Source organism: Bufo gargarizans, chromosome 5, assembly GCF_014858855.1.
Source record: "Bufo gargarizans isolate SCDJY-AF-19 chromosome 5, ASM1485885v1, whole genome shotgun sequence".
Classification (NCBI taxonomy): Eukaryota; Metazoa; Chordata; class Amphibia; order Anura; family Bufonidae; genus Bufo; species Bufo gargarizans.
In genome coordinates, this window is record NC_058084.1 from 210,988,281 (window position 1) to 211,003,988 (window position 15,708).

General features: G+C 44.5%; 1 protein-coding gene across 1 annotated transcript in view; it reads left to right on the forward strand.

The window, feature by feature from the left end:
- The first annotated feature begins 282 nt into the window (after positions 1-282).
- The window catches only part of SFRP4 (secreted frizzled related protein 4), a 70,710-nt gene continuing 55,284 nt past the window's right edge, over positions 283-15,708 (forward strand). Inside the window, exon 1 of the mRNA XM_044293640.1 lies at positions 283-1,035. Coding sequence (XP_044149575.1) covers positions 597-1,035 — 439 coding nt within the window. The 5' untranslated portion in view covers positions 283-596. The remainder of the gene's footprint in view (positions 1,036-15,708) is intronic.

The window sequence follows — 15,708 nt, forward strand, 5'->3', positions numbered from 1 at the left end:
TGCCCATGGCTTTGCACTCAGCAAGAACATTTAGTTGTCTAGGAAGTGTAAAAGTGTGTAAGAAGGTTAAAAGTTGCATAAAACCAGCTGTAGCGCCCTCTAGTGGTGCATCACAGGGTTTTGCAAACAGTTTCCCTGCCTGGAGTGTAGGGAGGGAAATGAGGACCTCAGAGTTAATCTTCTTGGACCTTTCTTTTTGCTATTATAGGATGGTTTTATTTTTGTTAGCTTTGTTCAGCAACATGTGGAGCAGGTGATAGAGACATTAATTCACTTCCTTAGTGCAGGAGTTGAAGAACAGAAAAGTTGTGAGGAGGAGACTGCAGCTGAACTTGGAGATAATGTTAAATGTGATGATGTCTTCCTGGGGTTAAAGGAATAGGATGATGTAATTGAGTCAGTTCTGCAGCCATGGAAGAAATAGATGTGCAGCACGTCACTGGTGGCACTGCTATAAAGGTGGGTACTTGAACAATGCACACACCTATCTACAGTGCAGTGTGGAAGAAGTTTCTCAGCTACTATTCTACTGCCGAAAGCAGCCTGGCTTTACAAGAAACCAACCTGCCTGCAAGTGCACTATATCCTCTGCCATCATGATGCTGCTTGTAGCTGCCCTCTGTCTACTAGTGCTGGGCACAGGAGTCCATCCTGCGCCCTGTGAGACTGTCAGAATCCCCATGTGTAAAGAGATGCCATGGAATATTACCAGGATGCCCAACCACCTCCACCATAGCACCCAGGAGAATGCTATACTGGCTATTGAACAGTACCAGGAGCTGGTGGACATCAACTGCAGTCCTGTACTGAGCTTCTTCCTTTGTGCCATGTATGCACCTATCTGCACCCTGGAGTTCCTTCATGATCCTATTAAGCCATGCAAGTCGGTGTGCCAAAGAGCCAAGGATGGATGCGAACCCATTATGAAAAGATACAATCACAGCTGGCCAGAGAACCTGGCATGTGATGACCTGCCAGTATATGATCGTGGGGTGTGCATTGCTCCTGAAGCCATAGTCACTGACATCCCAGAAGGTAAGGCGACCCTATATATGTGGATAATTACATGCTTCAATCATGATGTATAACTTTCTTCCATTTAAGTTTGCTAAAGTGCTGCAATTACTTCTTGCAGTATTGTAAAGGGATCCAAGGGATCCTATTACTGTATTGCAATAGCTTATATGTTTAATAGTTTTTTTTAACCCTTTCCTGACGCAGCGATTTTCAGTTTTTTGATTTTTCGTTTTTTACTCCGTGCCATCCCAGAGTCATTTTTCTGTTTACATAGCGGTATGAGGGCTTGTTTTTTGCAGGACAAATTGTAATTTCTCATAGCATCATTTTATATTGCATACAATGTAGTGGGAAGTGGGAAAAAAAACTACAAGTGGGGTGTAATTGGAAAAAAAAAATGCAACCTGTTACCTTCATTCTTCTGGTCAGTTCGATTACAGCAATATCACATTTATATAGTTTTTATTTATAGTGTTTTAATGCTTAAAAAAATGTAATCTTTGGATTTTTCCCCCCTCTTTTCATCGCCATATTGATAACCTCTTTATATTTGTATTTACGGAACTGATTGAGGGCTTTTTGAGAGGCGATTTGTAGTTTTCATTGATATTTTGGGGGGGTGTATAACATTTTGATCTCTTTTTATTCAATTTTTTTTATGAAGTGAAGCAATGAAAAAACAGCAAATTAGCAATTTAGATATTTTTTTCTGGTACAGCATTCAATGAACGGGATAAATACATTTATATTTTGATAGTACAGGCATTTTAGGATGCAACAGGTCATGTGATCTTAATTTTTATTGTTTATTTTTATTATGGTGAAAGGAAGAGATTTGAATATTTTTTTTAATATTTTTAAATACTGTTTTGAATTTATTTATTTTTTACTTTTTAAAACACCCTAGAGATCTTCAACATGCAGTCTTTAGATTGCATTTCTCATATTCTGCTGTGATTTTACACAGCATATTACAAATAATTCAGTCTTTTCGTATGGAGCACTGCCACCTGCAGGCCTTCATAAGAACTACAGCTCTAATACCATAGGTTTTTTCAGAGAGACGCAAGGTATTAGAAACAACCAACAGCTTCCCTGATCACCACGCTGGGGATCCGTTCCAGCCCTGGGAGCACAGCGCTCCTGAGGAAAGCCGCCTCAGATGCCATGGTAAAAATTGACTATGGCATCTGAGGTGTTAAATGTCTGTGTTTGACATTATCGCCAATTGCAGACATTAGCCCTGGATGTCTGCTGTGTAAATCTTGAAAGACCTGACATCTGCGGTGCATGTACTGCGGATGTTGGAAAGAGGTTTATTTAGAACTGAGTGTAATTAATGTAGAACCTTGCCCCCCCCCCCCATATTTTTATGTACTATTTTTTTAAACAATTTCAGCCATTCACAGTGTCTGTTCAGAAACTCCCCATTATTGAAAACATTTCTCTTGTTAAAGGGGCTGTCCATAATTCAGGCAATAAAAAAAGTTTAATAAAGGGGTTGTTCAGGTTCAAGGCAATTTTTGGTTATAAGCTGCTCTTTATTTATAGACTACATATGTGGAGCATAGGAGCATTTTCTTTCGTTTCTCTGATTCCCCCTCTTATCACTCTGCATTGCGCAGCGCAAGGATCTGTTTGTTTTGTGTCGGTGACGTTTCGGGCTTCTCATCACTGTTCTAAGCAGAGACTTCCACCTAGCAATGAGCCCAGTGATGTTACTGGCACAAAAGAGTGTCCTGTAGTGCTCACGGAGGTTCTTCTGTAGGGGGGTAATGTGCGACTTTGCATATAGTTTGTATGAGAAGGGACCGGAGCTTGCAGTAGCACTGCGGCCCTCTTGTAGTTTACCAAGAACAGAGTTGTACATGATTCAGTGGCTGTGCTTGGTATCGCAGCTCATCCCCATTCACTTCATTTGGGCTGAGCTGTTTCTACGCCATGTGACCGATGAACGTGATGTCACATGGCCAAGGCTAAGCTGCGAAAAGGCAGCGGCGCTACTGTGAATAGGCCACAGCACCGCTGCGAGCGTCAGTGCCTTCTCAAACAGCTGATTGGTGGGGGTCCTGGGTATCGAAACCTCACCGATTAGATACTGATGACCTATCCATAAGATAGGTCATCAGTATAGATGCCTTGAAAACCCCACTTAAAATTTTAGTCATGTCACTTGCTGCTAGTCTTCTATCCCAGGTGTTGAATAACTTTCAGTCATATTGAGCCCATAGAGATAAATTGTCATGTGACTGTGTCAATTATTAAGGTGCCTCAATAAGCGGAAGGGATTATGGCTGCCTTGATTTGAAAACAGTGCCACACCTGTCCACATCTTGTTGTTGTAGCTCACTCCAGTCATTTCAATGGAAGTGAGCTGCAATACTACGCATTGCCCATTAACAGAGGTGCCACTATTTTTGAAAGAAAGCAGTCGTGGTTTCCAATTTTGGACTTCATTTTTGGTTATTCCATATTTATACAATGTGACATATTTATCAATACATTTATTTTAACACTTCATTTTAAGGCCTCTTTCACATGTCCGTGTCCCTAATGACATTCTTGACAAGATGGTCAGTGGTCATCTGTGAAGATGTCCGTGAAGAATCCATGTTTGGTCCACATGTCCGTTTTTTGCTTTCTGTGTGTAATCTGTATACCATGGACACTGCTAGGTGGAGAGCTAATTTCCAGAGCATCTTTTACCAATGGTCCATGAAACCCACTGCCCAAACGCGGATGTCATCCGTGTTGTGTCTTTAGTTTTTATGGATCCATCGGGGCACATTTATTATAGTGTCTGCGTCTGTTTTCAGGAGTAAAAAAAATATTTCAAACTGTATAGAGCTGAGGACATGGGTTTCTAGATGGCCACTAGCGGATCCGCAAAACTCAGTCCCCATAGTTCTGTGTGCTTTTATTGTGTAAAAAAAACGATTTGATACATATGCAAATTAACCTGAGATGAGTCCTGTATGTGAGATGAGTCAGGGACAGGACTCATCTCAGGGTAATTTGCATATGTATCAAGTCAGTTTTTTTACACTATAAAAGCACACAGAGCTATGGGGACTGGGTATTGCGGATGTGCTAGCGGCCATTTAGCAACCCATGTCCTCAGCTCAATACACAAAATCCCGGTGACAGGTTCCCTTTAAGTCTTATTTACCAACTGATTCTGCGCTTGTTTAGGAGGAATTTGCGCCTTGTTTGTCTAATTCCTATTTTGAGACTAATTTTGTAATTGTGCTTGTTTTGCACCTTATTGCTGATGTATTTATGTTCAGTGATGGTCAGTTCGCATCTTGACTCACAAGTCCGGCGATGCACAGGTAAGCCCTTACCTGTGCCTGTGCCGGGAGCCGGTCTGAAATCAAATGCGGTCACCGGAAGCAGGCAGTTCCGCGAACAGCCCGATGAAGGCCCCCAGCGGCTGTTCTCGGAACTGACTGCTCCCGGTGACCGCATTTGATTTTAGACCGGCTCCCGCAACAGTCACAGGTAAGGGCTTACCTGTGCATCGCCGGACTTGTGAGGATGGCAGCCCGCATGTGTTCGCTGGCAAACAATGCAAACTAACCATCACTGTTTATGTTGGTGCTCCTTTTTTTGTGCCTGAATTAGGCGCATAAAGGTCTTTTTTTCCCCATCTGTTTTGAGGAGGAGCTTGCTCAATTTTTGACATCGAAAGAGATAGCATTGCAATTTTTTTTTCTGGTCATTTGCAAAAAATGTTTATGTGCAAACAAACCAATGAGACAAGTCTTACGCTGGGTTCAGACCTGAGCGTTCTGAAACGAGCTCTCTGTATGCGCGATTGTACGGGCGTTTACAATCGCGCATACAGAGACTGGCGTTCACATATTGTCGCGCGTTCCCGAATTTCTATGTGCGGGAATGCGCGACAAACGCCCAAAAAAAAGCTCAAGCACTTGTTTGAGCGTCGGGCGTTTTACAGCGCGATCGTACGCGCTGTGAAACGCCCAGGTGAGAACCATTCCCATAGGGATTCATTGGTTCTTGCCTGTTGTGCGTTTTACAGCGCGTAGGAACGCGCTGTAAAACGCTCAGGTGTGAACCCAGCGTTAGTAAATATGAACCTGCCTTACAAGAAAACAACCACAAGGGGTCAGACTTAAACCAAATACTATTAACCCTTAGAATACCGGAGGTTTTTTAGGTTTTTCTTTTTCTTTCCCTATCTTTAGTCATTACTTTTTTATTTTTCTGTTCACATAGCTGTATGAGGGCTTATTTTTTATGGGACATGTACTTTCTAATAGAAAAAAGTAGTAGGGCACACCTACAGTTGGGTACACATGGGAGATTTATTATACATTTATTCATACAACGGTATATAATATCGCATAAAAACAAATTAAACAAATATTAGCATGCGGTTACTGCGTAAATAAAAAAGTAAAATCGCTTAAAAAATGTGCAAAATGTCACTGGGTAGAATAATCCTAAAATAGAGAAGTCTTTTTACTGAGTATTTCTCCAAGTTGTAGATATTAATATCGCAAGTTTAATTCCTCAGTCCACATGGAGTGAAGTTCCCAGAGCAGTTTCAATACAATGGAAGGGTAATTTTGTTACTTATATTTCCTTTACTTGATTCACTTTCTGTGTGTATATCGGTTAAACATTTATTTGTCTACTCACACTTGTACTGGCTGTGTGCGGTTTATCGTGGCGTCCCACGTATAGTCTGCTTGCAGTCAGCGGTATTATTTCCAGAGTGTGAATCCAGGGATCCTCGGTAGTGAATTGCAGGGGTGCCGTGGATAAAGATCTGTATGTGAGAAACACTGCCAGGTGCTTGAATCAAGCTGCAGGTTTGTACTCACTCCGGCAATCAGGCTTTGCTTTCTCGTGCCAATTCTTTTTAATACCGATCCCTCTCCTGGTAGTTGGTTTAAAGCGCTTCAATGTTCAAAGCTGCATATCCAGTCTTATGGGGTCCTCTCTCACCAAACGCGTTTCGGAGTTGGCTGCGACTCCTTCATCAGTGGAGAAAGCAAAGCCTGATTGCCGAAGTGCCTACAAACCTGCAGCTTGATTCAAGCACCTGGCAGTGTTTCTCACATACAGATCTTTATCCACGGCACCCCTGCAATTCACTACCGAGGATCCCTGGATTCACACTCTGGAAATAATACCGCTGACTGCAAGCAGACTATACGTGGGACGCCACGATAAACCGCAACACAGCCAGTACAAATGTGAGTAGACAAACAAATGTTTAACCGATATACACACAGAAAGTGAATCAAGTAAAGGAAATATAAGTAACAAAATTACCCTTCCATTGTATTGAAACTGCTCTGGGAACTTCACTCCATGTGGACTGAGGAATTAAACTTGCGATACTAATATCCATAACTTGGAGAAATACTCAGTAAAAAGACTTCTCTATTTTAGGATTATTCTACCCAGTGACATTTTGCACTTTTTTTAAGCGATTTTACTTTTTTATTTACACAGTAACCGCATGCTAATATTTGTTTAATTTGTTTTTATGCGATATTATATACCGTTGTACGAATAAATGTATAATAAATCTCCCATGTGTACCCAACTGTAGGTGTGCCCTACTACTTTTTTCTATATTGTTACCATTTTGAAGATTGGGTGAAATCTTTTTTGTAGGTGCACCCATCCTACTCATTGTTCAGGGAGTGAGCCACCTCTACTCAAAACTCTGATGTACTTTCTAATGCCACCATTTAATATGGCATAAAATGTAGTGGGAAGTGGGGAAAAAAATTCCTAATGTGGTGGAATTGGAAAAAAAATGCAATTCCTCCACAGTTTTACAGTTTTTGTTCCCACGGCATTTTCTTTGCAGCAAAACTAACCCCTGCAATTACAATGACACCACATATGAATAGTTTTTTTTATGTCTAAATAGAGTAAAAATAAATGTAAACTTACAAAAAAAAAATAATTTAACATACAACTGAAACCCTGCTGTTATGGCTGAGATTGGTGCTGGCACCGATCCTGGGCATTTAACCCCTTAGATGCTGTGGACAGTAGCTACTATAGTATCCATGGGGTTTACAGAGGGAAGGAGCTCCCTCTCTTCCCTATTGAACCTCTGCGGTGCAATTGCATGATCACAATGATTGCCATGGCAACCAGGGGTTACAAAAGCTTCCAGGCTTGTCATTTACTGAAGCCTGCCAGGCCTTGCCATAGGAGAATTAGGGCTTGTTCACACGACCACAAATTCCGGTCCGCTATGCACGTGCACCAACCATGGGGCAGCCGCTTGCGGATCGCGGACCCTTTTACTTGAATGGGTCCGCGATCTGTCCATTCTGCAAAAAGATAGAACAAGTTCTATGTTTTTGTGCAACGGAAGCTCATGTGGGGTTCCGTTCCGTGCTTCCGTTCCGCACCGCATCTCTGGATTTGCGGACCCATTCAAGTGAATAAGTCTGTATCCGTGATGCGGAATGCACACGGACGGTGCCCCGTTTATTGCAGACTCTATATATTTGGGCCGCAATAGGTTAAAAAAATAAAAATAAAAGCTGTATTGCTATGTCCTTAATGACCTGATCTATAAGAGAATCAGGTTACTTGCCCTACGTGGTGAAAGCCATAAAAAAGCCGGTAATTACTCACCGGTAATTCTGTTTCCTCATGGTCATAACAGCACCACCAGAGAAATGGACTCTTCCCCTAGGGACAGGAAACCTAGAGTACAAAAGAACTTTACTCCTAACATCAGTGAATTACAGAGATCTAGGAAGCCTTCCAGGTAGTTAACATCTGAAATAATACAACTTTAGCAAGACAAAAACATAGCAAAACTTTTTTTTTATGCAACACCCCGTGAAACCACTTGTTACAACCAAGATCGAAGGGTGGGAAGCCATGGTGCTGTTGTGACCATGAGGAAACAGAATTACCGGTGAGTAATTACCTGCTTTCCCCCATGTCACGACAGCACCATCAGAGAGAATACAAGAGAAGAAAATTAGGGTGGGACCATTGCCTGAAGCACCTTACACCCAAAAGTTAAGGAAGAAAAAGAGCTCACATCAAGTCTATAGTGATGAAAAAAGTGTGCAGAGATGACCAAGTAGCCGCCTTACAAATCTGATCAATGGAGGCACCTTTCCTTTCTGCCCAGGAAGATGCCACCGCCCGTGTTAATTGGGCTTTCAGATTATCCGGGGGAGATAAAGCTGCAGAAACATAAGCAGCAGAAATACCCTGCCTAACCCATCTAGCGATGGTATCTCCCCTCACTTTATCTCCTTTATTCAGCCCCAACACTTGAATAAAGAGTCTATCAGATCTCCTGAAGTCTTTAGTCCTGTCTATGTACTCCAGAACACATCCAACATATGCCATTTCCTTTCTCCCTCAGAAGAGGGATCAGCACAGAAAGAGGGCAGCAACATCTCCTGGGACATATGGAAGGTGTCGACCACTTTGGGTATAAATGCTGGGTCTGGCTTAAGGATAATTCTGTCCTCTAAAAATTGGGTATAGGGTTCCCTAACGGATAAGGCTGCTAACTACCCTACCCTACGTGCTGATGTTATTGCAACTAACAGGGCAGTTTTCTGATCCAGCACTTTGAGGGGTATATCATATAAAGACTCAAAGGGAACTATACAGAAGGACTGGAGAACAATAAGTCCCAAGATGGAGCACACATTGGTACGGATAATTGCAGTCTCTTGACGGACTTAAGGAATCTGTTAATCCAGGGATGATCAGCGATCTTCTGGCCAAACGCCCCTAAAGCTGATACATGAACTTTGAGAGTGGCCCCTTTCAATACCTTCTCCAGACCTTTCTGCAGAAAGTCCAGGATGTCCGCCATGTTAAGTCTGTCTAGGTCAAGGGAAGCAAGATTTATCCTAGAAAATAATTTTCCCCAGATTCTAAAGTAAATTTTAGACATCACATCTTTTCTACTAGCTTGTAAGGTGGAGATAACCGCATCAGAAAACCCTTTAGCCCTTAAGGTCAGCCTCTCAAAGGCCAAGCAGTCAAATGGAGATTTCGTACCTCTGGATGACATATTGGGCCCTGCATGAGTAGATTTGGAAGCCCCAGAAGGACCCAGGGATCTCCCAGAGACATGACCCTCAGACAGGAGAACCAGGCTCTCCACGACCAGAAGGGAGCCACCAGGATGACTCTTGCTCTCTCTTTCTTTATCTTCTTGATTACCCTGGGAAGACGTGCCAGCGGGAAGAAGGCATGCGCTAGGTCCCAATCCCAACTCTGAAATAGAGCGTCCACTGCTAGAGGCCTGTCTGCATGTTGATAGGGAGTAGAAATTGCTGACCTGTATGTTTATCCTTGTTGCGAAGAGATCCGCCTGAGGCTTGCCCCATAAGGCCAAAATCTTCCGGAACACTTCTGGATTTAACTGCCACTCTCCTTGCAAATCAGATATCTGCTGAGATAGTCCACCGCCCTGGAATTCAGATCTCCTTTTAAGTTGGTCGCTGATATTGAATTTAGCTGCGATTCTGCCAGGGAGAAAAACTGAAAAGACAACGACATTAGAACTGGACATCTGGTAGTTCCTTGTCTGTTGATCAGGAATACTGTAGTAGTATTATCGGACAAAATTCTTACATCTTTACCCTGGATAGAAGGGGCTAAGGACTGAAGGGCCCTAAAAACCGCCAGGGTTTCTTTGTAATTTGAGGATCTAGCTTGAACCTATGGTTCCCAGGACCCCTGGAAATCTAGACTGCCCATGTGCACCCCCCAAACATAAGAGCTAGCATCTGTGGTTATTACTACTGACACTGGGGGCTCCAATTATAACCTCTGGAAACATTATCTTCCTGTAACCACCAACCTAAGGATGAGATTACCTCATTAGACAATCTAATTTTACTATCCAGGTCTAACTGAGTACCAACCCAGGTATTTAACAATTCTAATTGCAACCTCCTGGAATGCAGCTGACCCCATGGAACCGCAGGGAAAGCGGCGGTAAAAAGACCCAACAGAGCTATCCCTTTCCTAATAGTAATAAAGGGAACCGAGGAAACTTCCTGAATTAAAGAAAAAATCTTTTCAATTTTCTGCCTGGGAAGAAATTACTTCTCAGCCACAGAATCTAATAAGATTCCCCCAAAAACCTTTTGTCTTGTAGGGAGAGGAGAAGATTTTTCCCAGTTGATTACCCAACCCAGCTTTTCAACAATTCCCTGGGCATGAAATAGGAAATTTTGTACCTTTTCTTTGGATTCTGCCACCCGCAAAAAATCGTCCAAGTACGGGATAAAGATGCCGTCTCCTTGTCTGATGTGATTTTTGTGAAGACTCTCGGAGCGACAGCAATCCCAAATGGCAGTGCATAAAATTGTAGGTGCATCAAACAGGAATTTATCTGAACTGCTAACTTCGGGAACTTCTGGAAGTCTTTGTGGATTGGTACATGAAAATCAGGGCCGGCTCCAGGTTCATGTGGGCCCTTGGGCGATAAATCCCAGTGGGCCCCCGTGAGGCATTTTTTTACATTGACATGTCCCCCTGTGGCTCCCACACAGTATAATGACCCCCAGTGGCCCCTATACAGTATAATGACTACTAGTGGCCCTTCACACAGTATAATGACTACTAGTGGCCCTTCACACAGTATAATGAACCCCCAATTCCCCCCCCCCCCCCACTGTATTATGACCACCTGTGGCCCTGCATTCAGAATAATAACCCCCAGTCGCCCCCATTCAGAATAATGACCCCCAGTAGCCCCCACACTGGGGGAATACTGTATGGAGGGGGCTCTGGGGGTCATTATACTAAATGGGGGACACTGAGGGTCATTATACTATGTAAAGGGCCCTCACAGTATAATGACCCCACAGTGACCCTCCATGCAGAATAATGACCCCCAGTCGCCCCCACACTGGGGGTTATACTGTATGGAGGGGGCACGAGGGGCTATTATATTTAATGGGGGCTCTGGTGGTCATGTGCAGCGCTCCACGTTTTTGTATCCTGCAGAGTCAAGTAAAAAATGCATACGTTAACGTATATGTTTTTTTTACAATGGAACTGTATGGTGAACGGACGCCACTGTACGGCATCAGTCTGAGGATTGTATGGTGAACGGACACCACTGTACGGCATCAGTCTGAGGCATCTGGTAACGCATACATTTTTGGTATACATTAAATGGATGGCACAAATGGGATGTGAACCCAGCCCTAGTGTCAGAATAAGCCCCAGTACACAGCGGAGCAGCGTGGCGGAGAGGGAGGCCGCCATGTACTGACAGAGCGCTACCTGGTCCTGGTGGTCAGGGGTGAGGACTGTGCTTCCCAAGGATCATTTTCTACTGGGAAATACAGGGCACAGTATAATACACTAGAATCTATATAATATAAAGATATTAGCCCTCCCCCGAATAATAATACAATTAGGGGGTCATTTATTACATAGAAATACGTCTATGTAAGGCTACTTTCACACTTGCGTTCGGGGCTCCGCTTGTGAGTTCCGTTTGAAGGCTCTCACAAGCGGCCCCGAACGGATTCGTCCAGCCCTAATGCATTCTGAGTGGATGCGGATCCGCTCAGAATGCATCAGTCTGGCACCGTCTGTCCTCCGCTCCGCTCAGCAGGCAGACACCTGAACGCTGCTTGCAGCGTTCGGATGTGCGCCTGGCCGTGCGGAGGCAAACGGATCCGTCCAGACTTACAATGTAAGTCAATGGGGACGGATCTGTTTGAAGTTGACACAATATGGCTCAATTTTCAAACGGATCCGTCCCCCATTGACTTTCAATGTAAAGTCTAAACGGATCCGTTTGCATTATCATGCAAACGTATCCGTTCTGAACGGATGTAAGCGTTTGCATTATAGGTGCGGATCCGTCTGTGCAGATACCAGACGAATCCGCACCTAAACGCAGGTGTGAAAGTAGCCTTAGGCGTATTTCTGACACAGATTGTGGCACAAAGGTCCTTAGCACCGCAATCTGTATCTTTTCCCGCTCATGCCAGGTCTAAAAAAGGATGGCGTGGGCAGGGAAAGGGATACAGTTATGGCCATGCAGTTATTGGATACCACCGCCATATAGTAATAACACCGCCATACAATGATAAAACCACCATACAGTGACTGGATAAAAGGGTATAAGAGGGCACAGTACAGGGAATGACTATGGGCACTGCACAGGGTATGGTAAGAGGGCACAATGCAGGGTATAAAGCGGCACAGTACGGGGTTGGGGGCACAGTCACATGACCCTGTGATGTTAGAAGGTCCTTATGGTGAATGCGGTTCAGATGCCACCATAATGAGAGGCAGAGGAGTGAGACAGGGGCCCTGGATGGACAGGAGGGGTGGACACAGCAAGTAGGTGGAAGGGGCTCTGAGGGGAATTCATACAAGAAGGGGCAGGAGGTCTGTGCAGGGCAGCAACAGGAGATAGGAGGGTGAAACAGGAGCTCTGGATACATGAGGGAGGAAAGGAGACAGCAGGGGCCCCATGAGGATGAGATAGGACAGGATATGGGGAGGGGCAGGTGTCATGGGGGCAAACTGCTTAATGAAACAGTAACACAACTAAATAGCATGAAGCAGCAGCCGATCGAAGAGACCCCCCCCTTCTGTCCCACAGACAAGAGACATTCACAGTGCAGACTGCAGACTCACTCACAGACTGTCTACACACGTCTCTGCTCCAGCTCCAGCCTCCAGCCCTCCGGTCTCTCTCCTCAGGCAGCGTGTGTCCTGTGTAGAGGGGGTGTGGTCTGAGTCTCTGCAGCTCAGGGGGCCCCACCAAAGGGGTACTGCGTAACTGAAATGACAGCAGTGAGAGCTCCCATCTGTATTGATGGAAGTGCTCATAGCAGCTCAGTGGGCCCCCCCAGGAGCATTGGGCCCCGGCACTTGCCCGGGGATGCCGGGTTATGACGCCGGCCCTGATGAAAATAAGCGTCTTTCAAGTCTAGAGATGCCATATAACAGTCCTTTGTCAATAGATTTATTGTTGACCTTAGGGACTACATTTTGAACCGATGGTAAACAAGAAACAGATTCAGCAGCTTCAGGTTTATAATGACCCTGAACGTTCCATTCGTTTTTTTTTTACAAGGAGGAACAGAGTGGAATAAAACCCCTGACCTATTTCTTCTACAGGGACCGGAACCAGAACCCCCTTTTCTATCAGGGACAAAACCTCAGACTCCAGAAGAGACTGGACCCGAGGGCCCCGAAGAGCACTTTGTGACTATGTAACGGGTAGGTGGCAGACTGATGAACTCGAGATGAACTCTTTTATGGTTTCTAGAACCCACAAACTTCCTGCTATCAACTGCCACTCTGCTGATAAATCATCCTCAGACCCGTCAGACCCCTTTTCTGAGTCTGACTGAACCATAATTAAACCGTCTTCTTCAACGTCAGATGGTACTGTGACAGAGGGAGCAACAGCCGGCTGAGGTATAGATGTTACAGACGCTGACCAAAAACCTCTTAAGGAGGCCTCCATCTGAATTTTGACCATCTCCTGCAACTGCAGCAGCAGTGAAGGAGCTTATTGTGCCATAACCTTATTAGTACAACTGATACAGTTAGCTTTGCTATAGTCAGCAGCAAGACTGACTCTGCACATGACGCACTCCTTACTTCTAGACCTTTTAGATCTTCTGGAACCCTCATCTGTAGATGGGACCTTGGAGGAAGATTCTGAGTGAACCTTCTTGGAGTTCGTATCCTCGCTGGAAACACTCATCTTAGACACAGCACCCCCCTCCTGGAAGCAGATAACACCTAATCAGGGCCGGTGCAAGGATTTTTGCCAACACAAGCGAAGCTATATTTTGGCGCCCCCCCCCCCCCCCATGCTTCTCCTCTCTGTGGTCCTGGTATCTTCTCTCTGCTTCAGTCAATGGCTGGTTTATGGACCATATTTTTTCGCCCTCTAAGACACACTTAGGTTTTAGAGGAGGATAATAAGAAAAAAATATTTTCCATTACACCTCAGGTCAGACCAGCAATCAGACCCCCAATGTTAATCAGACCTCAGCTCACAGCCCCAATCAGACCCCCAATGTTAATCAGACCTCGGATCAGAACCCCATGTCAGACATCATCCCCCAGCCATCAGACCCCAATGTCAGCCATCAGCCCCCCATGTCACATTTCTCCCCCTCCATGTCACATTTTTCCGCCCTCCCCCAGGGTGCGCCCTAAGGCGACCGCTTGGTCTGCCTTATGGTAGCACCGGCCCTGCACCTAATGGCTGTTCACTTCACACACCGTGACCGATTGCAACAAAAAGCACTTACTTTTATATCTGCCGCAGAAAGATTCGTGAGACCCAGCATTTGACGTCATGATTCTGCATCGGCATTCTCCCACTCCTCCCAGCCATCATCATGTGATTCAGACTACGCCTCCAGATGGCCATGCCCACCAGAGCTCCACGCGCCACCACACTGGAGCTCCGGACCCTCTCCAGCTTCTCACCGGAGACTCAACCAACAGGTGAACTTACCTTAACTGCCGCGGTCTCCCTCGGAACCACGAGCGGGCCGCGGCGGTAGAAAGGAGCGGGCGGAGGGGGCGGGAGGCAGACTGCAAGTACACGGACCTGCTGCTTGGGGTGGAGGAACCGACTTCACACCGGGAGTCATACAGGGGACCCAGCCACCCTGAACCACAGGGATTTTTCTGCCTCCCAGGTCCCCCAGCCATATACACAGAAAGAAAAATGTAGCAGCACTACAAAAAATGAGTATTGTTCCTTACTGTGGTGGTGCCCGCTGTGTCAGAAGCCAGTCTTGTGCTTCCCAAATCCAGATGCAATCGTAACAGAAAACTGCAGCACTCTCCAGCCTTGGTCTTTACAAACTTTTATTCACCAATACAAATGCCTTTGCATTTGTATTGGTGAATAAAAGTTTGTAAAGACCAAGGCTGGAGAGTGCTGCAGTTTTCTGTTACGATTGCACCAGCCATATACACAACACAGCCACCTGGCTATGGAACACTCTAGGCTTCCTAGGGACAGGAAACCAATGATGTTAGGAGGGAAGTACTTCCTTTTTGTATTTTAGGTTTCCTGTCCCTAGGGGAGGAGCCCATCTCTCTGGTGGTGCTGTCGTGATATGGGGGAAATTGAGGTGAGGTGCTATTTTTGTCACATCATCTCCCAAAAATGGTATAAAAAGTTATGAAAAAGTCATATGTACCCTTAAATGGTACAAATAAAAACTACAGCCCATTCACAAAAAAACAAGGCCTCAGGCTATCTTGGAGGAAAAATAAAAATGTTATAGATATTAGTATATTGCAGAGTAAAATATAATTTATTTTTAATTTAAAAGTGATTTTATGATGCAAAAACCATAAAAAGAATAAACACTATAATTTTGCTACCACCATAATCATATTGACCTGTGCAGTAAAGTTATCATAGCATATATACTGCATGAAGAACTTTATAAAAATAAAATACACTGACAGAATTGCATTTTTTGCCCACCTCAACTCCCCCAAAATTTAAAAAGTGATTGTACCCCCCAAAATAGTAACAATAAAAACTATAACTTGTCCTGCAAAAAATGAGCACTCACATAGCTCAGTCACAAAAATAAAATAAAAAAAGTTATGGTCCTTAAAACAATTTCAGCAAATTCCATGTTAGGAAAAAACAGATGCCAGTCCTTTCCTTATGAATGCTGC